This window comes from Thermobia domestica, chromosome 18 (genome assembly GCF_964235325.1).
Source record: "Thermobia domestica chromosome 18, izTheDome1.hap1.1, whole genome shotgun sequence".
Taxonomy (NCBI): Eukaryota; Metazoa; Arthropoda; class Insecta; order Zygentoma; family Lepismatidae; genus Thermobia; species Thermobia domestica.
In genome coordinates, this window is record NC_137471.1 from 169,429,684 (window position 1) to 169,456,097 (window position 26,414).

General features: G+C 35.8%; 1 protein-coding gene across 1 annotated transcript; it reads right to left on the bottom strand.

Moving 5' to 3' along the window:
- Window positions 1-1,193: 1,193 nt before the first annotated feature.
- On the bottom strand, window positions 1,194-13,654 carry LOC145674846 (uncharacterized). Its single transcript, XM_081745074.1, has 2 exons — window positions 13,176-13,654; window positions 1,194-4,608 (listed from the first exon to the last, which is right to left on the bottom strand). The coding sequence occupies exons 1-2, from the start codon at window positions 13,538-13,540 to the stop codon at window positions 4,230-4,232; spliced, it is 744 nt and encodes a 247-aa protein (XP_081601200.1). The 5' UTR covers window positions 13,541-13,654; the 3' UTR covers window positions 1,194-4,229.
- Between the last annotated feature and the right edge of the window lie 12,760 nt (window positions 13,655-26,414).

Here is a 26,414-nt window from a genome sequence, read left to right on the forward strand (position 1 = left end):
TACCCTTCAAAAAATGCGAGATTTGGAGATTGGCGTACCATTTTGTATTGTAAACTGTGAGATAATTACAACGTTATATGGTAGGAAGGCATGTGTAACATTTGAAGGAGGTGAAAAAGTGATTTTACCAGGACGTTGTGCTAAAAAATTGAAAACAGACAATGGTGCATTATTAACGTAGTTACAAAGTGCAATTCCATGTTTAGCTTATAAAGGAATGTAAATTAATGTATCTGAACGTAACATGCACGATCTTGCATTTACTGAGTTAGTATATTCATCCTAAGTGTATGTTGGCATGTAAAAACAAGATGAAACATGAATTTTCCTCTTCAACCCTCCTTTTCATGCATGCGCAGCTATCTGTATGCATAGCAGGCCCATGCTGGGCCACCGGGAAATGTCCCGCTGCGCCCTCCGAAACATCACATTATAAATAATGGTGCAAGTTATTTTATAACAAATTCTTACAGTTGTTGTTGATAGAAAAGAAAACAAAAAAAAAAGTACAGTGCACTCTTTACATAAGGCGCCCTTGCGAAACCACACCAAATATAAACGGTTTTATTTATTCTTTTATATGGCACAGTTGTGTACAATCAACACACACTATTACTCTTGAAGAATTCTTGAAGGGTACAGTGCACCCTTTACTTAAGACGCCCTTGCGAACCCACATAAAAAATAAGTGGTTTTATTTCTTCTTCTGTATTGTCTGTCCTCTGTAGAATGAATTCATGCTGTTACCGTTGATAAATGAACATATGAAGGATACAGTGCGCCGTGCGAAACACATTCCGCCTTATGCAGAGTCGTTTTGACGTACGATTAGCGCCATACAAAATGTCTTACTACTGCTGGAAATATATGTTAGTAAATCTCTAGTATGGTACTAATCACATTTCAAAACGATTCTAAAAAGAACCATTATAAATAAGTGATTTTAGTTGTTCTTTTGTATATCAATTCTGTACAGTAAATTCAAGTAGTGGTTATTGGTAAAGAACTTGCAAAGGGTACAGTGCGTTCTTACAAGAAGCGGCCTGCAAAATATCACATTATAAATATTTTAAAAATTCTTCTGTATACCAGCTTTGTATTATACTCATACAATTGCTATTGGCAAAGAACAGGTAAACGGCACAATCACTTTCAAAAAGTGTATAATATAAAGCCAGTAACGCAATTAATATTCAGGTTTATTTGGTAAAATAATATAGCGGCTTTTCGTGCTGCTACTCATTTATTGCAAAAAAATCATTAGCTAAGCGCAATCGAAATAGCGAAGTTTAAACAATTCAAATTTTTAAATCTATTCATTTACAAATTTGATTATTTTAGTGCAGTATTCGAGTAACCAGCTTATTGTACTCTTATTTCTAAAATATAGGTATATTGATTTATGGGTTACTTTTAGCTTCATTATCTTTGACAAAAATTATTACATGAACTAGAAAGTGTTTCTCTGTGTAAAGACGTTCTCACAGTTTATCTACTTACGTTACTGAACAAGTGTGGTGGTTTTAATATATAAAATGGCACCCTATATATACAGCGTTTAACTTAATTAATGTAACAAATATCGGAAGGTGATTCCTAACACCGAGATAAAACGAAAAGTACTGACTAACCTGGGTGTAAAAATGCATCCTTTCGTTGCCTTGACCGAAAACTTGTCTGAGAAATGTAAAAACAGCCATAACTCAAGAACAAATCTTCGGATCGAAGTCGGGTATAGCGAATGTCCACTATTTTTAGTTGTAGTTTCCGTCAGAGCACAATCGAATATAGTGCAATGGCGGCGCAAGGGTAACTCCCAAAGAAATTGGAGTATTCCTTTACTTATTTTATCAAATGTTGAATGAGGGAAACGAACAACAATCAACTACAATATTTCAACTATAAAAAATAGTAGTACATCGCTCAAGTTAGAAGAACACTTAGATTTCGAAAGAAAGAGAAATACACATCTACGATTGATCTATTTGGCTCAGTACAGAATAAAATCATGAAAGAACAATTTAAATGAAACGAAGTCTTTAACGTATCATAGTTATATCTTCTAGGCTAACGGTGGCGGAGCACAAATGGTTTCCTGTTTAAGTTACTAGTCTGTGAAAGTGGAAAAATAACTTTGATCCAGCTTTGGTTTAAAATGATTGGGCATAGGACTGTAGTATCCAACATTTGAGAGTTTATATGTGAAGATTTTGTACTTGGAATTCTCCGCATGACAACAAGGATTCCCAAATATTGTGTGGATACTGCACAAAAGTAAGGTGCATTAAAAGTTTTCCTTCTCTTAATACGTAATTCCGTGGAAATGATACTTCCGTGTACAGATGCAAAAGGAATAGAAGAAATATGAGATGTTGTACACGTTGCATAACGATACAAAGAAATGCGCTGGAACAGTATACTTGATTGGTTTATCCGTATGGTGAATTTTCTTCCAGGGATACTTTCCAGTGGCTTCACCCTCCTTGGGTGTTGGCAAACCGCCTCTTAGCTCTAAGCTAAGAAAAACTACATTGCAATTGTGATTATACCAAAATAGCGTCCTAGTGTATCCCACATACACTTTTTGTCACTGCTAGAGAAATTCTCTAGAGAATCACATTCAAAATATGGAGAAAAATCTTTTTTTGTTGTTGTAATGTACCTTGGAGTTGGATGGAATACCTACGGAGGAAAGAGAATGTAGTTTTTTTTTTTTTTTTTGTAAACATAGCAATACTTATGTAGCTCATACTGCTTTCAATTTACTTATGGCGTCAATTTACTTGGCTGTGTTGTGGTAGGCATATATGCAACATGTGAGTGATATACATAGCCCGATGCTTTTGTGTTGCATGTGGAATTGCTGTATAACAGGATAGGAAATGTTGCGTTCAGCGGTACAAGATTGTGGCCAGGCACAGTAGCGTAGAAGTGTAGACGTTGGTGTTTAAGTAAAATTGATTGTGTTAATCTGTATGTACCTGCGCAATAGGAGGTTACACAGATTACGAGCTGGCATATATACACTTTATGGAGAGGCAACGGGTAATAGCCCAGAACTGAGGCCTTTATATCGTGACCACCAAAGGAGATTAACTTTTCCTGTGTTTTTCCACGTCTCCATATTCGCTTTCGAGAGATAAGATCTCTTTAATATCCCCAACGTGAAATCGGAGGAAATTGCACCATATGGAGAGTGGAATTTGAAGCCAGCGCCGTTTGAATGATCAGAGACCGTAATGAAACTAGCAATAGTCGTGTTTGGTATGACCATATTTGTTTCCAGCCCGCCACTGTAGGAGTATTATTTTCACATGCTCTCCCAAAATTGTTATAACATGTGAACTTGAATAATGAGAGCCAGATGTGACCTCAACATGACAGAGCACCTGCACATTTTCACAGGAATATACAGACCTACCTAAATAAAACATTCCCAAATCGCTGGATTGGGAAAGATGGATATCATTCACCCTATCTCATGCTCCTTGATTACTCTTTTGGAAAGGTATGAAACGCCTTTCGTATGTAACACGAACAACGACAGCCGAAGAATTTGTTGCTCGAGTTAATATTGCTGTGGCTTTCATCTCTTAAATTTCAGTATGTTTGACCGCAGGTGGAGAGATTCGCTTCCTCGATGTTATCTTTTGAACGTCGTTTAAATGGTTAACCACATTCTTGGTATGTGTGATGTTTTGCTCTTTAGACAATTAACATGCGTGCGGCCAAACTTGTGCGTTGATTAAGTACGTCAGGACACTCTTGGCACGTGTGAGATCTTTCCCCTTTGTAGATTAACATTTGTAACCAAACTTGAAGGATGTTTAAATCCAATACCACACTCTTGGCATGTGTGAAGTTTTGCCCCAGTTTGGGTTAACAAGTGTGTAGCAAAACTTAAACGTAGACTAAATCCTATAACACATTCTCAGTACGTGTGATGTTTTACTCTTGTGTGGATTAACATGTGTGTAGCCAAACTTGAACGTTGATTAAATGCTCGACCACACTCTTGGCACACGTAAGGTTTTTCTCCTGTGTGGATTAAATATGTCTAGCCAAACTTGAACGTCGATTAAATCCTTTACCACAATGTTCGCATGTGTGATGTTTTACTCCTGTGTGGATTAACATGTGTATAGCCAAATTTGAACGTTGATTAAAGGCTCGGCCACACTCTTGGCATATGTGTGGTTTTCCATCTGTGTGGATTAAAATGTGTGTAGCTAAAGTAGAACGTCGACTAAATGCCTACCACACTCTTGGCACGTGTGATGTTTTTCTTTGTGCATTAACACGTTCCTAGCAAAACTTGCGCATACATTAGACACAATTCCACATACTCCGCAAATGTGGTATTTTTCACCTGTATGCGGTAACTTACCGCTTGACAAATTTGAACTTTGAATAAAGCGTTTATCACTCTTTTGGTACGTATGACGCTTTTCACTTTCCTGTGTCACCATATGTCTTAACAAACGTGATCTATGAATCCCTTTGCCAAACTGCATCCAAGTATGTGATTCCTCATCTGAATGAGAAATGGCTTCCTTTAATGTAATAAACGTATACTCTTCTTCGTTGAAAGCCAAAATTTTATCGCGCCTGTAACAAATTCAACAAACAAGGAAATGTGAATGGAGACAATGATTAAGTAACAAAAAAAAAATGTAATCATTCGCTATGTTTCATGATAGAATTACGCTTAATTTGTTTTATTACATGAAATATTTTAGAAATACACTGAGTAGTCTCCATATCTCTCTATTCTCAAAATAAGAGGCTGCAGTTTGTTTAACTATATCAAATTGAGCAATTATTTATATCGTCGCGTTTATAAGTCTTTGACCAGATAATGGCGGCTGCTTTGAATTATATCTGTCTAATCTGTAGTTTCGAGTGGAAAAAAAAAAAAAACTTACGATCCAAAGGTGTAAGAACAACTGAACTTCTTAATATAAACTGTACCGAAGATCATTCACTTATATCATCATAAGAGGAACACAAAATGTTTCTGATACGAAGAAAAAAATAACACCTCTTTACAAGCTGAGATAGAGAAACTTAACGTAACCAGACTAAAGACGAATCATTTACAGCGTAATGATCGCGGTTCAGTGGTCTAGGCGTTTCATCAGTAATCTGGAGGTTCTTCAATCGAATACACGTCGAGGAATTTTTTACTTTAGAAATTTTGTTGGCGATTGATGGGCGATAACACACATTTTATTACATTCAAATTTTTGAATACTAGTTTGTATCAACACTTGAACTCTCAAATCTTCAGGAATAATAGTAGTAATAATAATAATTATCTCAAAGAATATTTAAAAATTAGACTTATTATCGATCAGGTCTTACCATTACAAACAGAAACGTGGTATTAGGCAAAAAATATTTCGGTTTTGTGTAATGTTGCCCATGAAAAGACGAATTTCTCATGTCGATTCTAAACAAAGCAAACAAAATCTGGATAACTTAACATTTTAATTCAAGATGGGGCAAGGCTAAGTCACACTATCGTCATGCTTTGTAGATGAGAATCGAGACAGAGATGAAAAGTATCGTAAACATTTCTCGTCTTATCTCGATTCTCGAAATTGAGTAAGGCACTCTTTAAGCAACAATTGCTCTGTAGACTGAATCTTATACATTATTTTGTTACTTTGTATGTCAGAGTTCACTTAATTATGGTTTGTGTATATATTTTTGTAGCAAAGCCTTTATAATTAGATCTGCAAATTCCACAAGATAATTTATTACAAGCTTTAGTGTTCAATTATATTCAGCTCATTTTATTACGACTATTTTCCTGAAAACGTACAGTAAAATATTTTCTACACGAAATTTTAGCAGAAGGCTTTCGTTTAAATTTGAGTAGCTGTAAAGGTGTCTCATGAAGGTACGTAACCCCTTCCCCGAAACACCTAAATTTAAGGTTTTGCCAACTTTAAAACTTTTAATAGCATTATTATTATTATTACTGAAGTGTTGTTAATTTAATGATACAACCTGTTCCACCCAGCTCCCGCCTAGTGCGCATTGTGCTGAACAAACAACGTTCATAGGTTTTCTTCGTGTTCTCCCACTTCCCACTTTCTTTATTCCAATATTTCTTTCATTCTCGTCATCGACGTCTTTTGTAGCTTAGCCGGCATAACCATTACTTAAAAACAAATTTTCTTACGGCTCTTGTGAGTTCAGAATGCAAATAAACATACTTAAGTTACGAAAATGAAAATAAATTCTTTGGAACCCTATATAACGATGAATTGAGTTATGAGAGATACTGTGCAAAGAAAAGATAAGAAAAAGGTGTCAGCTACTGAATAATGTGAAAATCGAACATTCGGATACATTAAGAGAAGCTATGTAGAACTTGTCTTCATCACACTAACGTTTCGAAGTAACACCCTTTCTTTGATTAAAAGACATTGGATTATGTATGCGTTATATTGATATATTATCAAAATATACAAAAAAAAAATATATAGTTGTGATTTATCAAATTTCTTGAACGAATATACGGAACTTGTTGTAAATGCCGAACGAAAACATTATTGTTATTTCTAGTAAGAGTGGAAGAACACTTAGTAACAATTACACAATGATGTTTCAGGCAAATTTATGACATACTAGGCCTGAACAGTAACCCGTTTGTATTAATGAATTGTTTCGAAACAAGCGAAGTTTTCAGACAGTAGAAATCGAGATTGTATATTGTGACGTCACGTAATTACTTTTTCCCTGTGAAGGAAGTCGTTTCAACTCTAACTTGTAAGAACGAGAGAAATTGACAATTCTTAATTTTATTTTATATCAGAAATATAAACATTCTAAATTATATTTTTTTTTTTGCATGTCCTCGAAGAATCGAACCGCGGACCCCCAAGACCAACCACTCACAATGACCCAGAAGTGTGTATGTTCTGCACACAAAACTACATATATAACAGATTTAATTATCATACTCTCCATTAGTTTCAAAGCAGTCACCATTATCTGGTCAAAGACTTACGTCCGTGACGATACATACGATATCAGAGTTGACTCAGGTACATAAAAAAATACTTATTTCGTGCTATGGCAAATAAACATTTCATAATTATAACTGAAAATAAAAAAAACCGTTGTCATTAACACTTTATATATCATAACTTTTTGTTAGAAAATTTAAAAATCGGAAGAGCTTTTTTCAATTGCAACTACAAGAATCTGTCACTATGATTACAAAAAAACAAAGGGACGATATAACAACTTTCAAAATTTTGCACAAGATACTGATTTCATTAAGTATATCAATTTCTAGTTGCGTTTTTATAGTGTCTGATACCTTGAGATAGTAAAATTTTGCGTATATTGATATGTAGCTACGTAGTTACGTCTGATACATTCTAATTAAATAAATACTTTCGAGAAGCATAAAGTTTTCAATTTCTTGTAATCTTTATGTACATACTTGAAATACATGATAGTATGATTCCAGAATACCACGTTAAGGTAATATGAACAACCATTAGCACCTTCGTTACTCTTAGATTATTACTAGTTCTTTTATTACTAGTGTTCAATTTAAAAATTGAAATTATTCCAGAAAGTCGCACTTCGGTGTCTGTAACCTTCTCAGTTCTGTAAAGATAAATGTTGAAATCAGAAATGGCTAGTATGAAACGCTCACGGTTTGAATGGAGAGTGGTCGGAGGGGATGGACCTACTCTTGAGAAGCTGAATCGGTTGTAAGAGACCGTATCTCGTTATCTCTAGTCGTCCTTATTGTACAGAAATCATTATTGAAATAACCAGTTTAGAAAATTTTAACAACTTCCGATTTCGTAACGTACTGTTGGTTGTGATATGTCCACTATAGACCCTCAATCATTTGCACAAACCGTTTGTTAATGTCTGTTTCGGTTTCCATCCTACGATGACAAATATTAAGACCACAAATGATTAATTTAAACCGCTTCGCTTTGAATAGGGCTTAGTGGAAAATGTGGAACCTTATCTTAGAACGCTCAGCTGATTGTAAAAACGCACCTCCATAACTCTTACCGCGATTATCATGTAGAAATAATTATTGAAACCTAAATTAATATTAAATTTGCGTCACTTTTTCTAATGGTAGAGTGTTGTAGAGTCATTTTATGTTCGAAGCTCAATTGTTTTTTGAAGGACGTCTTGCTATGTTTCCGTACTCTGGCGATAAAAGTTCAAATTGGAAGTGGCTACTATAAACTGGATTGGTTTGATTAAGATTTCAATACAGAAGATGCAACCTATGCTTCCGATGTATCATCCCATGCAAAAAGTCGCTTCCTTATAGCTTTTACACTGCTCCTTCTACGGAGAACAATTTTGAAACCAGCAGTACTAGTAATATCCAGGATAGTAGCAATATGTTGTTTTGAGACGCTGAATTCTTGACAGAAAACCGTTTCTCCTTTCCTGTTACCGTCTTCGTTCTACAGCAATAAACGATGAAACCGGTATTGAAACTGGCAGCAATACAGAACTTGGAAAAGTGCCCATTTTGACAGAGCGTCTACCCAGTCATTATGTGTCGTGTATAGACACAGAATCATATCGAAGAATCACTTCTCGTTTTCGTTTACCGTTCCGTTCTACGGCTTCATTAGCTAAGTCTGAAACTAATGGCTAGTGTGACAGTCTGCCGGCCACAAAACTATGTTTTGGACGAGCAGTGTATTTCTTTTTAACTTTTATTCATGCAACGAAATTATTATTTTACTCAACTAAAAGCTATTTCTCTTTTGGTGAGAATTTCAACTCGTTCTGTGTATGCAGGTGTGCTATAGTCGTTCTTATCGCTTCTCACGATAGAACAAAGAAGTTGTTTTTCAATGCAACGCTCATCGTCTCAACAGAGTATTACGTCGTAGCAAACTTATTTTTTCTTTCTGTAAAATAGTTTCCAACTTATAGTCTTCGTCACCACGACTGTTTTGCATATACGTTTTTCTTAATTACATTTATTAACATTGGGAATATTTTTGGATACGAAGTTGATATAGTGTATGAATGATATTGGATTTATCGTGTTCTCATGCTTTCGTATTACGTCATCCTTTCTACCGTGAGAACAAGCGTTCCTATCCTGTAGGAGTCGTAGGTGGAATGACTCATACACACAATTACCAATGTTTGCTTCTTTCCACTGAACAGTTTTACCTATAACAGCAGTGCATAAAAATCTATAACCATGGGAAGAATTCATTAGTTAAGACTGCTACACTTTTTCAACTATAATTTCGAAGCTCCTTTCCCACGGGATCAAATTAAATGTTGCCAGTATTCTTTATTATAAAATCAACACAGTGGCATTGTCTATGTATGCGGCAAACATTAACATTCTCTTTATTATTTTAGATGGTGCATTGTCAACCCTGAGTATCGAAACGGCTTATTCCCAAGTGTGAGCAGAAGCGAGAAGTTGGCAAAAGGAATCCGTTGTAGGAGGCGTGTGTAAAAGTTTGCTGGAAGAGTAGGCAGTGCAAGACATCGTATAGAAGGATAGTACGAAGAATTTTCAGTGCTATATTAATATACATATAGGATGTGAAACAAGATAAATATCTTCCGGAGATGTAGTGTCTTTTAAGAATCAAGATACCTTAATCAGCAGTATTCCCCCCTTTTCCCCTCGTCAGTATCACATAGTGAAAATCTTAGCATAATACGAAAAGTGAATATATAGTGTTAGTGATACTCAAACAAGGGCTATATTGCTAGTGTTCATATAGAGTGCGTGCATATTTACATTTACCGTACAGTGTTAAAAGTTTATTCTTCACTTTGCTTATTTGATTGCCGCAGAGCAATATCTTTTGTTTGAGCATTTAGCTCTGCCAAGTGAGAAATTTGTGTGTTGTTAATATATATATATATATATATATATATATATATATATATATATATATATATATATATATATATATATTGTTCCGTACCCACATATATCTATACTCAATAAATAGGAATTTACCTAAGTAAATATAACCGTCTTCATTCATGTGTGTGTGAATTCCTGCGAGCAGACGGCTTGCCAGTTACGTGTATGTATGCGTGTGCATACGCAAAAGTAAGTATAACACAACCTGAGTCTCAAAAGCATCAACGTGGCTCATGTCAAATCACTGTTCACATTTCAACATTATCAATCTGCGCCCAACAGAATATGAGCTTGGACCAGGATTGTTATCAGCTGTTTTCTTAGGGAGTTCTTCGTGAGCCAGCACCCAAGGGAAACGGTAGGTAGCACTAGTCTGAAGAAATTTTAGTTTCACTACACGGTTAGTAGAGGAAATTGAATCTCCTCGAGGAACGCTAAAAAATTTATAAGGAATATCATCATGAAAGCATTCATTCTGCAAAAAATTACTTTTGAAATTGGATGCAATATTAAATTTGAACCATCTTCGTTTTCGGTAAAAGACATTGGATAATAGTAAAATTGTGTTAAGGGGCTGAATCGTTTGCAAACAAATACTTCTCGCTATATTACAATATTCGCTTTACGGCGATAAACGTTGAAGTTCGAAATGGTTAACTTGAACCAATTCAGGTTTGAATAGAGTTAACTAAGAAGGAACCTATTCTTCGGAAGCTGAACCAATTGCAAGAAAACTTTTCTCTGTATTTTTTAACCATTTTGCTCTGATAATCTTTCTAACCGTGACAGACGCACAGACGAGAAAATTCGTTCTCACGAGTAATGAACTCACAATTGCTCATTCACGAAAAAATAAGATAGCAGGAACACATGCGCAATACTCAAGTTCACATTATTGAAAAATGTTCATTTCCGCACAGACGTCAATTTATTAAAGCGATCACATTTGTTATTATTACAAACAAGACTAACCAATAAACGCCCTCTTTTACCATACGTCGGAAATATCTTCAGGCTTCGACCACAACCATGACAGGTTTTCTCTAACTCAATTAAACCACGCAGTGCTAAGCGATATGAGTTCATATCCGAATCTAATACAAACTTATTTAAAAACGGCAAGTTCAAATTCTTTGTATTAAGTTCATGCTACGGTTTCTCAGTCGCACTTGCTAACTCGATCGTCACCATGAAACGAAAATCCAATTACCCGCTCACCGCATTCCACACATACAAACAGACAGAATATAACATCACACTAACAAATTACCATTTGACTGTACAGAGACACCTACTGAGAAAAATATGAACTACAACCAATGTTTCAAAAAGGACGTCACACTAACGGCACGAACACTTCCAACAGGTGACTCAGGCAGATACAGTTCCACGAAGTGACTGAAGCAACAAGAACCGATTAAAGTTACTGTATGAGTGTAATAAACTACTTGCCTTAAAAAAAAAAAAAAAGAAAGAAAAAAATCATGGAATTTTGGGTTGGTTTCTGCCTGAAAGTTACAAACCCCGTAAATCTTCCACTGATTACGGTTCGAATGATATTCTTGGACAAAAGGAATAACCAAATCAAATCAGTTCACGAGGATCAATTTTTCTGTTCGTGAGTTGGCAATTCTGTGGGACATATGCTAAAATATTAGAATGTGCTTCCTGATTCGGTACCAGAAATACATAATTTTCTTCACAAATATCGATAATTCAAAATAAGTACTGATACCGGTACCATCATTCTACTATCAATATTAATAACATGCATGCAGTTTTGTGTAGAAAGTAAAATGTTTAAATACTGAAGGGAAAACATTGCACAGAAACGTATATTCAACATAATTTTTCGTATGTTTTGCAAAGTAACCCCACCTAAGAAACGTTTCATATTTCAATTTCAACAATTACATCAAAGTCTTATTATGCACACTAGTATTCTACGAAATTGACTTAACTTTGACGGAAATTCATTTAAAATTTGGCGGTCTTTACAGTGACTGTTTTCCATACCAGTACAACAACGAACCCTCCCGCTAATTAGAAATGATGCTAACCCCCAACATTATAGCCAAAATACTGTTACATGTTCTATCTTACAGGTACTTGAAACTTTCTGTTTACTGTTCATGGCTTTACCGACAGAGGAATGTGAAACTCTTTTCATATTTTCTGGGAAGTATTGCCGATTTTCAAAGTAATCCCGTGTTACGGTAGCTAGTAACCACTATAAGCGAAATGAAGTATAAAAATTCAATGTGGCAAATCATGATACGGAACCACAAAAATGTTTGGGAATGAAGGAATCCATATAACTTAGAAATTACCTCCGTAATATATTGTGTTACTTTGGAACACAAATATAGAAGCAAAGAAAGCTTCTCAGGATGTTACCTATAAAATATTTAGGAACGTACAAGAATACATTCAACACATAAGACATGTAAGTTAATCCTAAATACAGAATTTTGCGCTATCCTCGTTTACGAACATTCTGCGTAATGCCTTAATCTGCATAGTTATCCTATTTTTACCGGCCACCTAGCACATTCTGGTTAGCGTTGTTTTAATTAATTAATATATCATGTATGTTCACTAGGCCCCTAAGGTGATCCTATATTGAGAAATCGAGGTCCATACTCTAGAAATAATCGCTGGGAATGTAAAAAGTCGACTTCCTTGAAAAAATGAGTACAGCTATGAAATGGACTGATGTATGGACCTCTACCAATAATGAACATCCATTGTTGGTTAAAATATTCTTTATCTTGTATTTTATTTATGTCTTTCGAAGCCCGCCGGAAAAATCAGGCTAGACCCATTTGAGCTTTCGAATATAATACATTACAGGTTTACATTTGTGAAATTTTAGGATAATTACCATTCTCATTATTTGTTATTTCACTTAAGTCTCTATATAAATAAAACAATATCGTCGAGCACCCATATTTTAAATATGTGCAACAATTAGTGAGAAATGTGTAACCAGTAATAAAGAAATAATTATTTTATCAAGATATGAACCACATAAGGATTGCATGGATGGTATCAATCTTATTATTATTTTTATTTGGTATACAACTAGTCTATGTGTGCCATGTCATTTCCAAAATGTAGGCTACTAACTTACGTTCATGATATCTCCCATACCTAAATATTTATCGTGAAGTATTGCGTTTAACCAACAAAATTTCCGAAACCATGTAACCGTATTGTCAATCTCAACCGTTCAATTAGTTAATGAAAAATTGAACATTACCTTTCTGGCCGAACTGAATTTAAACTTTTTGTTGTTAATTGTTGGGAGTCATTAGAATACGACGCGCAAGTCTCCTGAACCACTATTTTTCTTAGAGTTTCTATATTGCTTTCAAATGCAGGATCTTCTTCTAGTGCTAATTCTGGTTTTACCCTATCAACGTTTAGTTTCAACTCCAAAGAGCATATAGCTGTATCCTTGTCCACTGATACCTCTTCTTCCGTTGTAGATAATATTATCTCTTTGTTATCATTCATTAGTTCGTATGTCCACCCTTTCCCTTCAAGCGGATCTTCATGAGGTAAGTCATAAGCAGTTTCTTCTTTGCACATCAATTGCAACTTAACAGACGCCTCAAAGGCCATTGTGAATTGAAATATAATAAGAAATTAACACTGTTCTTATACTTCCCTTATATTTTATGTTAAGGAAAAGATTTCACTTCACTTCACTTCTAATGAACAAAATTTTACAAAGAGAGGTTGCCACCGTCTTGAATAGGACCTATCGGCAATTTACAGAAGTAACAACAAGAAAGTAAGATAGATCAAATAGGGCAGAGAATAAACTCTTTAAAATTTAAGAAATAATCAACTGACAAAAGAGAGCACTATGAACTACAGGGAAACATGCGATTTTTAGAGAGATAAAAGAGCAAAAAATTGAGAAGAGAAATCGAAGCCGTGAATAGAATAGAATCCAAGTAGAAACGTCCCGAACGATAATTTGCATACAAGTGACAGTAGAACTGGGAACGATAGATAGAGTAGACAGGACATGAAAAAAAATAAATTATTACCTGTACCAAGGTCCACTCCGCAGTCACAGTGGGGAAACGGACGTTGACGGAGGCGATAGAGGCGAAAGGGAGTAGTTGCGACATGAAGACAGAATTGTAGTAAGATACGAATTTGAAAGTGGAGAGGGAGGTGGAAAGAAACCAAGGATTGGAGGGGAGAGGGGTAGGGTGATGCCACTACCAATTAGCTGTAGGACCTTGGAAGTTATAATGTTTCCAACGCTGTAGATGACGAGAGTGTGAATGGGAGCGGAAAGAGGAGGGGGTGAGTTTGAGAGAAATCGGGTGACCGAACATATTGCCAACACGTGCAGTGCGGTCTGCTGATTCATTGCCCACGACACCCACGTGACTTTTCACTGATAAAAAGAAAGTAGAAAAGCCAGAAGTGTTACGTAGAGCTACCAACACTTTGATCCCTAAAATAATACTGTCAGTTTTAGAAGTCCAAAGGTATGATTACAATGTGAAAAGAAGGGATTTGGAATTCGTTACAAGACATACTATAGCATAGGAATGGTGAAGAAAGTGAAGGAGGGCAGCAGCTACAGAGTAAACTTCTGCTTGAAAATAGTAGTAGAAGAGGGCAATTTGTAACTGAAATGTTGATTGAGAAAAGAATCGTAGAAACCCGAACCGACACAGTCACGTGATTTAGAGCCATCTGTATATAAATAGCGGGGGTGTTGGAGGGGAAGTGAGAAAGCCAGGAATGGAAAAGCGAAACATAAATGCTGGGATATTGGAGACAAATCGAAGAGGGAGGGTAAAGGGGAAGATCGATATTGAGATCTAAGGGTGAAAGAAAATAATCATACAAATAAGGCAAAGGATTCCGAGATCGAGAAAGTAGGAGTTAGCAGAGGGGAAAGAGTGGTATAACTAATAAATAAAAGGAAGGGAGGAATGATAGGGACGATGATGAGATGGTATATGTAGGTATGATAATAATTGCAGTTTGGGGAGGAAAACAGTGGAAGTACTGGGGAAGCGAGAAAGGCAGAAGGTATCACTGAGGAATTTAACATATATTGTGAGATGAGGAACACGTGCTTCCGTAAATAGAGCTGTGGCGGCAGTATTGGGAGGGAGGAAAAGGGTACGATATTGAAGGGATTGATTGGTGTTAATACGTTTGACAGGTTTCGGGGAAAGGAGGAATATGCCATAGGTAATCACAGGGAGGTAACTTGACGGAGTAGGGTAAGAAGGTGACAAATGTCAACACTCCAACTGGGGTGACTGATTATTCGGAGAAGATGAATATAACGGTCAGTTTTAGTTTGTAGGTATCGAAGGTGTGAAGTCCAACGCAAAGAGGAATCCAAGTAGTAGTAATCGCGTTACTTTGCCTAACTTTTTGGCCCCTGGGTCCCTGCCTCAGGACCCATGGTCCCTGGCCGGGGTCAATGACCTAGGGGTACATAGGACCACCACCTCTAAATTTTGGCAGGGGTACCTTGGCCCACCCCCTAAATTTTGGCAGGGGTACATAGGACCACCCCCCTTAAATTTTGGAAATTGCCAAATCTAAAAATTTGGTATAGTAGCCTAGGACCATAGTATGTACCTCTATTAGTATTGGGTGTCTATGTCGTTCCCATTCATGAGTAAAAAATTGCCAAAAATTCAAATTTCGGAGGTTTTTGACCTAATTTATCCCCTTTGATGAGGTGTTATTACCCTATATAGTTATATGGGCGTATACAGGGGTCCATTACCTTTGACAAGACATGGGTATATTAATGCACCCCTTTAAATTTTTGGGAGGGGTACCTTGGCCCACCCCTTTAATTTTGGAAATTGCCCAATTTCAACATTGGGTATTATAGTATAGGACCCTGATATGTACTATGATAAATTTGGGTGGTCCACCTCATTCCCTTTTAGGGGTACATAGGACCACCCCCCTTAAATTTTGGAAATTACCAAATCTAAAAATTTGGTGTGGTAGCCTAGGACCATAGTATGTACCTCTATCAGTATTGGGTGTCTATGTCGTTCCCTTTCATGGGTAAAAAATTGCCAAAAATTTAAATTTCGGGGTTTTTTGACCTAATTTATCCCCTTTGATGAGGTATTATTACCCTATATAGTTATATGGACGTATACAGGGGTCCATTACTTTTCATAACATATGGGTATATTAATGCACCCCTTGAAAAATTTGGGAGGGGTACCTTGGCCCACCCCTTAAATTTTGGAAATTGACCAATTTAAACATTGGGTGTTATAGTACAGGACCCTAATATGTATCATGATAAATTTGGGCGGTCCACCTCGTTTCCTTCCAGGGGCACAAAACTGCCAAAATATAAACGTAAGCAATACGTTATACCACGTGTTTGATTTTTGGTCGATTTTATCCCCTTTGATGAGATGTTATTACCTTATATGGTTATATGGTCATGTATAGGGGTCCATTCCCTTTCATAAGATATCGGTATATTTGTACACTCCTTTAAAAATTTGTGAGGGGTACTTTGGCCCACCGCTTAAATTTTGGAAATTGCCCAATTTAAACATTTGGTATTATAGTACCGGACCTTAACATGTATTATGATAAATTTGGGTGTTCCACCTCGTCCCCTTTTAGGGGTACAAAATTGTCAAAATATAAACTTAAGCAAAACGTTGTACCACGTGTTTGGTCTTTTGGCCCAATTTATCCTCTTGGATGAGGTTCTATTACCTTATATGGTTATATGGTTATGTATAGGGGTCTATTCCCTATCATAAGACATAGGTACATTTGTGCACTCCTTTAAAATTTTTGGGAAGGGTACTTTGGCCCACCCCTTAAATTTTAGAAATTGCTCATTTTATATATTTGGTATTATAGTACCGGACCTTAACATGTATTATTATGATAAATGTGGGTGTTCAACCTCGTTCCTTTTTAGGGGTACGAAATTGCCAAATTTTAGTACAACCACGTGGTTGGTCTTTTGGCCCAATTTATCCTCTTGGATGAGGTCCTATTACCTTATATGGTTATATGGTCATGTATAGGGGTCCATTACCTATCATAAGACATAGGTACATTTGTGCACTCTTTAAATTTTTTGGGAGGGGTACTTTGGCCCACCCTTAAATTTTGGAAATTGCTCATTTTATATATTTGGTATTATAGTACTGGACCCTAACATGTATTATGATAAATTTGGGTAGTTCACCTTGTTCTCTTTCATGCGTAAAAAAATTGCCAAATTTTAGTACAACCACGTGTTTCGCTTTTCACCTAATTTATTCACTTGGATGAGGTCCTATTACCTAATATGATTATATGGCCATGTATAGGGGTCCATTTTCTATCATAAGACATAGGTACATTGATGCACCCCGGGAGGGGTACCATAGCCAATCCCTTAAATTTTGGAAATTTTTCAATTTAAGCATTCGCTATCATAGTACATGACCTCAATATGTATGATGATAAATTTGGGTGGTCCACCTTGTTCCCTTTCATGAGTAAAAAAAAATGCCAAAATATAAACAGAAGCAATATGTTGTATCACGTGTTTGGTTTTTGGCCCAATTTATCCCGTTTGATGCGGTCTTATACCGTATATGGTCATATGGTCATGTATATAGGTTGATTTCCTATCATAAGACATGAGTACATTGATGCACCCTTTAAAAAAATTTGGGAGGGGTATCTTGACTCATCCACTCAGCTTTAGAAATTGTTTAATATAAGCATTTGGTATCTTCGTACAGGTCTTCAATATGTACCACTATAAATTTGGATGGTCCACAAAATCAAATTTCGGAGGTTATTGACCCTTTGATAAGTATTTAGCACGTTATATGGTTTATTACCCTTATATGTTTATGTGCCCTTTTAAATTTGGGAATTATCAGGTAACATAATTTGGTAAACGTTTTCTAGGACCCATTGGTGTTCCTCTTATGGCCAAATATTCAAAATTTAAAGGTTATTGACAGGCTTTATTATTGAATAACTACAGGATTTATTACTTTTTCATAAGACACAGGTGTATTTGTGTACCAATCTTGAATTTTGAGAGGGGTACATTTCTTATTGTCATATCAATAATTGGTAATTGGATAGTATCTCATTCATTGGGTAAATCATTGTCAAATATGAGTATGATCACGTGATCAGTTATTGACCTATGATGGGATTAGGAGTCCAGGACATTGGTACATTTAAACTTTGTAGGATAATTTGAGAATGCGTCATTGGTTTCGATTATTACAGCCAAATATAAACGTAAGCAATACGATGTACCACGTGATTGACCTTGATGAGGTAGTGTACAGGGATATATAGCTAACCTTATTGAAACTTATGACTCATAGTCTTAAGGGAATACATGCTACAACACTGGCAAAGTTATTGTTGATGCAATTTGATTGGTTGATCACTATCTTTCGTGCAATCTGATTGGCTGATCACTATCTTTCGTGCAATCTGATTGGTTGATGAATTTCAAATCTTTGCTGCATTCAGATTTGTTTTAACATTTAAAGAGTTTTGAATTTTTTTTGACATTTTTTCGTTTGATATTTTTAGTTTAAAAATTTTTGTTTCGAAATTTTTGTTTGAAAATTTTGTTTGAAACTTTTCGTTTGAAATTTTTGTTTGAAAAAATTTTTGTTTGAAAAATTTGTTTGAAACTTTTCGTTTGAAATTTTTGTTTGAAAAAATTTTTGTTTCGAAATTTTTGTTTGAAAATTTTGTTTGAAACTTTTCGTTTGAAATTTTTGTTTGAAAAAATTTTTGTTTGAAAATTTTGTTTGAAACTTTTCGTTTGAAATTTTTTTGCTTGAAACTTTTTGTTTGAATTTTTTTTTGTTTAAAAATTTTTTCGTTTGAAATTTTTTAAAATGTTTTCGTTTCCAAATTTTTTGTTTGAAATTTTTTGTTTCAAAATTTTGTTTGAAATTTTTTTCGTTTCAAAATTTTGTTTGAATTTTTTTCGTTTGAAATTTTTTGTTTGAAATTTTTTCGTTTCAAAATTTTGTTTCAAAGATTTTTGTTTCAAAGTTTGGTTTGACATTTTTAAAGTTTGTGCACTCATTAGTAAAGAACCGGAACTGTTTAGAACTAAAACCTCTGGCAACATTGTGGTGCAATAGTACACGTCAGAACATGATAATGAAACGTCATCAGTTTTGCATCATATATAAGTATCGTTTGCGTTAGTATTCATGATAACATCATCATGGCTACTTGTCTGCAGTTTCTAAACACACGTGATTTGATGAAATCATTTACCAAGATTACTGATTTACAACAGAATGTACCTTATAGAATCTTAGCTAGCCAAATGATACCTACAAAGTTTGGATTAAGAATCGTAGTGAAGCTTGAAAATGATAAGAATATAATTTTACCAGCAAGATATTTACCCATGGAAGCATCAAAACAAGAAGAACTGCTGCGTTTCTTAAATACTGGATCTGTATCTTTATGCTATAAAAGACTCTTGGGTCGAAGTCATCAATTTGAATTTAGTACACAGCCGGATTCGTCAGCAATTGTGATGAAATCATGAATAAGCACATTCCTTTGACGTCAGACGTAGTTGTATGAATGTGGTTGGTCAGCACGACGTCAGTAACTGTGATGAAACCATGAATTCAAACGTCAGCACATTCCTTTCCAATGACGTCAGCCGTAGTTCTATAAATCAACCAATACATTGTCATCCCACGAAATCATTTGAGCAAGTGCTTTTCAGGAGGAAAGATGTGTACTTCTAACGATAAAGAATTCATCTTCGCAAGCTATTATCCAATAAATATATTTCAAACAAAACATGTGATGATTGGTATCAGTGCTAAAACATTTGAACCAGTAATTCGATTGGGCAAAGCAGAACAATTTGGTGTACAACTGACCTGTGAAGAATGGCAAATATTATGTTCACGAATCGACCAAATGAACGATTATTTTCATGATGAGCTAAATGTGACCATAGTCAAATCATTAGGCTCAAATCATGAAGTGGTGCTGCGTACAGTCCTCGAAGAGAAGATGGTGCTGTTACGTAAAAAGAGTACATTCCATGTCCCTCGCAACATGGTGTATCTAACGGAAACAGAATGGAACAAATTTATCAAAGTATTTCAGTGTGTGAAACATGCAGTGGAAGTGTGCAACAAAACTAGTATATTCCTGAAAAAGTACTATTTTGAAAAATGTGTTGTACAACATGTATCTAGATATTGTGATGGTTGTCAACATCGTTCGTGGGTGCATACATGTATTGATAAACAGTTTATTTGTGATCAAATGGACATTGAGTTTCCACCAATTGATATTGCATTAGACCTTAAGAGACTTCAATTGGAATTAAAATTATATGCTAAAGACAAACTAGTGCAAGAAGATCAAAATACATTGTATCGACAATATCCAGATCATATATCTGGTATGGATGTATGTGGAGTGTAATAAAATGATCCATTTCAATGAATTGTGTTTTTTTCATTTCAAGTACAACCCCATGTTCTGACGTGTACTATTGCACCACAATGTTGCCAGAGGTTTTAGTTCTAAACAGTTCCGGTTCTTTACTAATGAGTGCACAAACTTTAAAAATGTCAAACCAAACTTTGAAACAAAAATCTTTGAAACAAAACTTTGAAACGAAAAAAATTCAAACAAAAAATTTCAAACGAAAAAAATTCAAACAAAATTTTGAAACGAAAAAAAATTCAAACAAAATTTTGAAACAAAAAATTTCAAACAAAAAATTTGGAAACGAAAACATTTTAAAAAATTTCAAACGAAAAAATTTTTAAACAAAAAAAAATTTCAAACAAAAAGTTTCAAGCAAAAAAATTTCAAACGAAAAGTTTCAAACAAAATTTTCAAACAAAAATTTTTTCAAACAAAAATTTTAAACGAAAAGTTTCAAACAAAAATTTCAAACAAAAATTTCGAAACAAAAATTTTTTCAAACAAAAATTTCAAACGAAAACTTTCAAACAAAATTTTCAAACAAAAATTTTTTCAAACAAATATTTCAAACGAAAAGTTTCAAACAAAATTTTCAAACAAAAATTTCGAAACAAAAATTTTTAAACTAAAAATATCAAACGAAAAAATGTCAAACAAAAAAAATTCAAAACTTTTTAAATGTTAAAACAAAACTGAATGCAGCAAAGATTTGAAATTCATCAACCAATCAGATTGCACGAAAGATAGTGATCAGCCAATCAGATTGCACGAAAGATAGTGATCAACCAATCAAATTGCATCAACAATAACTTTGCCAGTGTTGTAGCATGTATTCCCTTAAGACTATGAGTCATAAGTTTCAATAAGGTTAGCTATTTATCCCTGTACACTACTTCATCAAGGTCAATCACGTGGTACATCGTATTGCTTACGTTTATATTTAGCTGTAATAATCGAAACCAATGACGCATTCTCAAATTATCCTACAAAGTTTAAATTTACCAATGTCCTGAACTCCTAATCCCATCATAGGTCAATAACTGATCACGTGATCATACTCATATTTGACAATGATTTACCCAATGAATGAGATACTATCCAATTACCAATTATTGATATGACAATAAGAAATGTACCCCTCCCAAAATTTAAGATTGGTACACAAATACACCTGTGTCTTATGAAAAAGTAATAAATCCTGTAGTTATTCAATAATAAAGCCGGTCAATAACCTTTAAATTTTGAATATTTGGCCATAAGAGGAACACCAATGGGTCCTAGAAAACGTTTACCGAATTTTGTTACCTGATAATTCCCAAATTTAAAAGGGCACATAAACATATAAGGGTAATAAACCATATAACGTGCTAAATACTTATCAAAGGGTCAATAACCTCCGAAATTTAATTTTTGGTAGTTCTTTACCCATGAAAGGGAACGATGTGGACCATCAAAATTTATAGTGGTACATATTGAAGACCTGTACGAAGATACCAAATGCTTATATTAAACAATTTCTAAAGCTGAGTGGATGAGTCAAGATACCCCTCCCAAATTTTTTAAAGGGTGCATCAATGTACTCATTTCTTATGAAAGGGAATGAACCTATATACATGACCATATGACCATATACGGTATAAGACCGCATCAAACGGGATAAATTGGGCCAAAAACCAAACACGTGATACAACATATTGCTTCTGTTTATATTTTGGCATTTTTTTTACTCATGAAAGGGAACAAGGTGGACCACCCAAATTTATCATCATACATATTGAGGTCATGTACTATGATAGCGAATGCTTAAATTGAAAAATTTCCAAAATTTAAGGGATTGGCTATGGTACCCCTCCCGGGGTGCATCAATGTACCTATGTCTTATGATAGAAAATGGACCCCTATACATGGCCATATAATCATATTAGGTAATAGGACCTCATCCAAGTGAATAAATTAGGTGAAAAACGAAACACGTGGTTGTACTAAAATTTGGCAATTTTTTTTACGCATGAAAGAGAACAAGGTGAACTACCCAAATTTATCATAATACATGTTAGGGTCCAGTACTATAATACCAAATATATAAAATGAGCAATTTCCAAAATTTAAGGGTGGGCCAAAGTACCCCTCCCAAAAAATTTAAAGAGTGCACAAATGTACCTATGTCTTATGATAGGTAATGGACCCCTATACATGACCATATAACCATATAAGGTAATAGGACCTCATCCAAGAGGATAAATTGGGCCAAAAGACCAAACACGTGGTTGTACTAAAATTTGGCAATTTCGTACCCCTAAAAGGGAACGAGGTTGAACACCCAAATTTATCATAATAATACATGTTAAGGTCCGGTACTATAATACCAAATATATAAAATGAGCAATTTCTAAAATTTAAGGGGTGGGCCAAAGTACCCTTCCCAAAAATTTTAAAGGAGTGCACAAATGTACCTATGTTTTATGATAGGGAATAGACCCCTATACATAACCATATAACCATATAAGGTAATAGAACCTCATGCAAGAGGATAAATTGGGCCAAAAGATCAAACACGTGGTACAACGTATTGCTTACGTTTATATTTTGACAATTTTGTACCCCTAAAAGGGAACGAGGTGGAACACCCAAATTTATCATAATAATACATGTTAAAGTCCGGTACTATAATACCAAATGTTTAAATTGGGCAATTTCCAAAATTTAAGGGGTGGGCCAAAGTACCCCTCCCAAATTTTTAAAGGACTGCACAAATGTACCTATGTCTTATGATAGGGAATAGACCCCTATACATAACCATATAACCATATAAGGTAATAGAACCTCATCCAAGAGTATAAATTGGGCCAAAAGACCAAACACGTGGTACAACGTATTGCTTACGTTTATTTTTTGACAATTTTGTACCCCTAAAAGGGGACGAGGTGGAACACCCAAATTTATCATAATACATGTTAAGGTCCGGTACTATAATACCAAATGTTTAAATTGGGCAATTTCCAAAATTTAAGGGGTGGGCCAAAGTACCCCTCCCAAATTTTTAAAGGAGTGTACAAATATACCGATATCTTATGAAAGGGAATGGACCCCTATACATGACCATATAACCATATAAGGTAATAACATCTCATCAAAGGGGATAAAATCGACCAAAAATCAAACACGTGGTATAACGTATTGCTTACGTTTATATTTTGGCAATTTTGTGCCCCTGGAAGGAAACGAGGTGGACCGCCCAAATTTATCATGATACATATTAGGGTCCTGTACTATAATACCCAATGTTTAAATTGGTCAATTTCCAAAATTTAAGGGGTGGGCCAAGGTACCCCTCCCAAATTTTTCAAGGGGTGCATTAATATACCCATATGTTATGAAAAGTAATGGACCCCTGTATACGTCCATATAACTATATAGGGTAATAATACCTCATCAAAGGGGATAAATTAGGTCAAAAAACCCCGAAATTTAAATTTTTGGCAATTTTTTACCCATGAAAGGGAACGACATAGACACCCAATACTGATAGAGGTACATACTATGGTCCTAGGCTACCACACCAAATTTTTAGATTTGGCAATTTCCAAAATTTAAGGGGGTGGTCCTATGTACCCCTAAAAGGGAATGAGGTGGACCACCTAAATTTATCATAGTACATATTAGGGTTTTATACTATAATACCCAATGTTGAAATTGGGCAATTTCCAAAATTAAAGGGGTGGGCCAAGGTACCCCTCCCAAAAATTTAAAGGGGTGCATTAATATACCCATGTCTTATGAAAGGTAATGGACCCCTGTATACGCCCATATAACTATATAGGGTAATAACACCTCATCAAAGGGGATAAATTAGGTCAAAAACCTCCGAAATTTGAATTTTTGGCAATTTTTTACTCATGAAAGGGAACGACATAGACACCCAATACTAATAGAGGTACATACTATGGTCCTAGGCTACTATACCAAATTTTTAGATTTGGCAATTTCCAAAATTTAAGGGGGGTGGTCCTATGTACCCCTGCCAAAATTTAGGGGGTGGGCCAAGGTACCCCTGCCAAAATTTAGAGGTGGTGGTCCTATGTACCCCTAGGTCATTGACCCCGGCCAGGGACCATGGGTCCTGAGGCAGGGACCCAGGGGCCAAAAAGTTAGGCAAAGTAACGCGATTAATACTCAAGTACATGCCCAAATATTTAACAGATGTAACCTGAGGTATTGAAACTCCACGGATGAGTAAATGGAAAAGGGAAGTAGAACGTTTCCGGGTAAACTCCACAAGGTGTGTTTTAGTCTAGTTAATTGAAAAATTATATCTATCACACCAATGAGCAAAGGATGTGAGAGCCGTAGTAAGAAAGTTCGAGGCTAGGGAAGAAGAGGCTGGAGTACACACGACAATATCATCTGCAAAGCACAAAACACGAACAGTAGTACCAAGATGACGCATTTGACGAGCGATATATAAATTAAATAAAAGGGGGGCTAAAACAGAACCTTGAGAAGTAAGTCGGGAGGAAGTATATTGGTGACCAATGCGGATGTAAACAATACCATTAATGAGTAAATTCTGTATGACAAGAATAAATTTAGGAGGATGATCTAGTTGCCAAAGTTCGTCTAAAATATAATAAAAAGAAACAGTATCATACCCTCGTTCAAGATCTAAAAACACTGCGAACAGAGATTTACGTTGAATGAAGGCCAACCAGACATCAGAAACCAAAGTAGTGAGACAGTCATAAGTACAGCGCCCCATACGAAATCCAAACTGATATTGGGACAGAAGATTATGGTGTTCCACAAACCATTGTATTCGATTTTTAAGAAGATGCTCAAAGACTTTTAAAACACAGGAAGAAAGAGCTTTAGAACGGTAATGATTAGATACCCCAGGGGTTTTATTTGGTTTTAAGATAGGAAGAACTACATATTCCTTCCAGAGGGGAGGAATATGTTCAGTGGTCCAGACGGTATTGTAGAGATGTAAAAGCTCGAATAGATGGGGAGGAGGCAGATGTTGAAGGTGATTAAACGAGACGCCGTCTTTACCGGGTGCGGTGGATTTAGGTTTTAAAAGGGCTATGGTTAATTCACGTAGGGAAAATGGCGAATCCGGAGGCGTAACAGTAGGATCTTGAAAGAAAGGAGAAAACCAAATGGGATGTAACATAGTCGTAGCCGGGGCTAATTGGGCATGAGATAGGAAAACCCATGAGGAAAAATATGTATCCCAGATGTAATGGAACAACCGGACGAGTAAGGGAGTGGTAAAAGGACCAACGTTTAGAAGGTTTAGTACCGGAAGTAAGAGTAGAACAGAAACGTCCCCTGGCTAAACGACGGGGGAGGAGGATATGACGTTTGGCAACAACTTGTGCACGTTGGTAAAGAAGAAAATTAGCTGTGGAACTGGTTCGGAGTTAGGTTTTCTAAGCATGGAAACGTTGATTTATCCATTTTTGACATTCAGAGGTCCACCACGATTGAGCGGAACGGCGAGTGGGAGAAGGGGAAATAGAAGGGTATTGGGGTGATTGGCGGGTGCTGATAGCAATTTTATGGCGAAAATGGATTGCTTGGTCGTGGGAAGAGGTGGAAGGCGGTGTTGGTGGTAAATGTTGGAGAATAGTTTGATAGTGAGCTCAGTCTAAAGAGATGGATAGGCGAGTAAATGATGGAGGTGAAAAAGGTAAAGCCGAAGACAAAGACGGAGAAGGAGGGGGAGAAGGCATGGATAGGAAGGGGAAATGATCACTGCCGAAAGCGTCAGCGAAGACTTCCCAACGGAGGAGTCGACTGAGAGAAGCAGAGCAGAGAGACAGATCAGGAGCGGATGGAGATTCGGAAGGACGGGGAATACGAGTAGGGTTGCCATGATTTAGAAGATAACAAGAGGAATGAAAGTAAGCATCACAAAATTCATTAGCGGCCGTATTGGCGAATGTAGCCCCCCAGAGGGGATGATTTCAATTAAGCTCACCACCAAGATACCACGGAGAGGGTA

Coding starts and splice junctions, on each gene's coding strand:
- LOC145674846 (XM_081745074.1), bottom strand. CDS start 13,540: ATGGCCTTTGAGGCGTCTGTTAAGTTGCAATTGATGTGCAAAGAAGAA. Junction 4,609..13,175: donor AATTCAGTTCGGCCAGAAAG/GTAATGTTCAAT, acceptor AATTTGTTACAG/GCGCGATAAAATTTTGGCTT.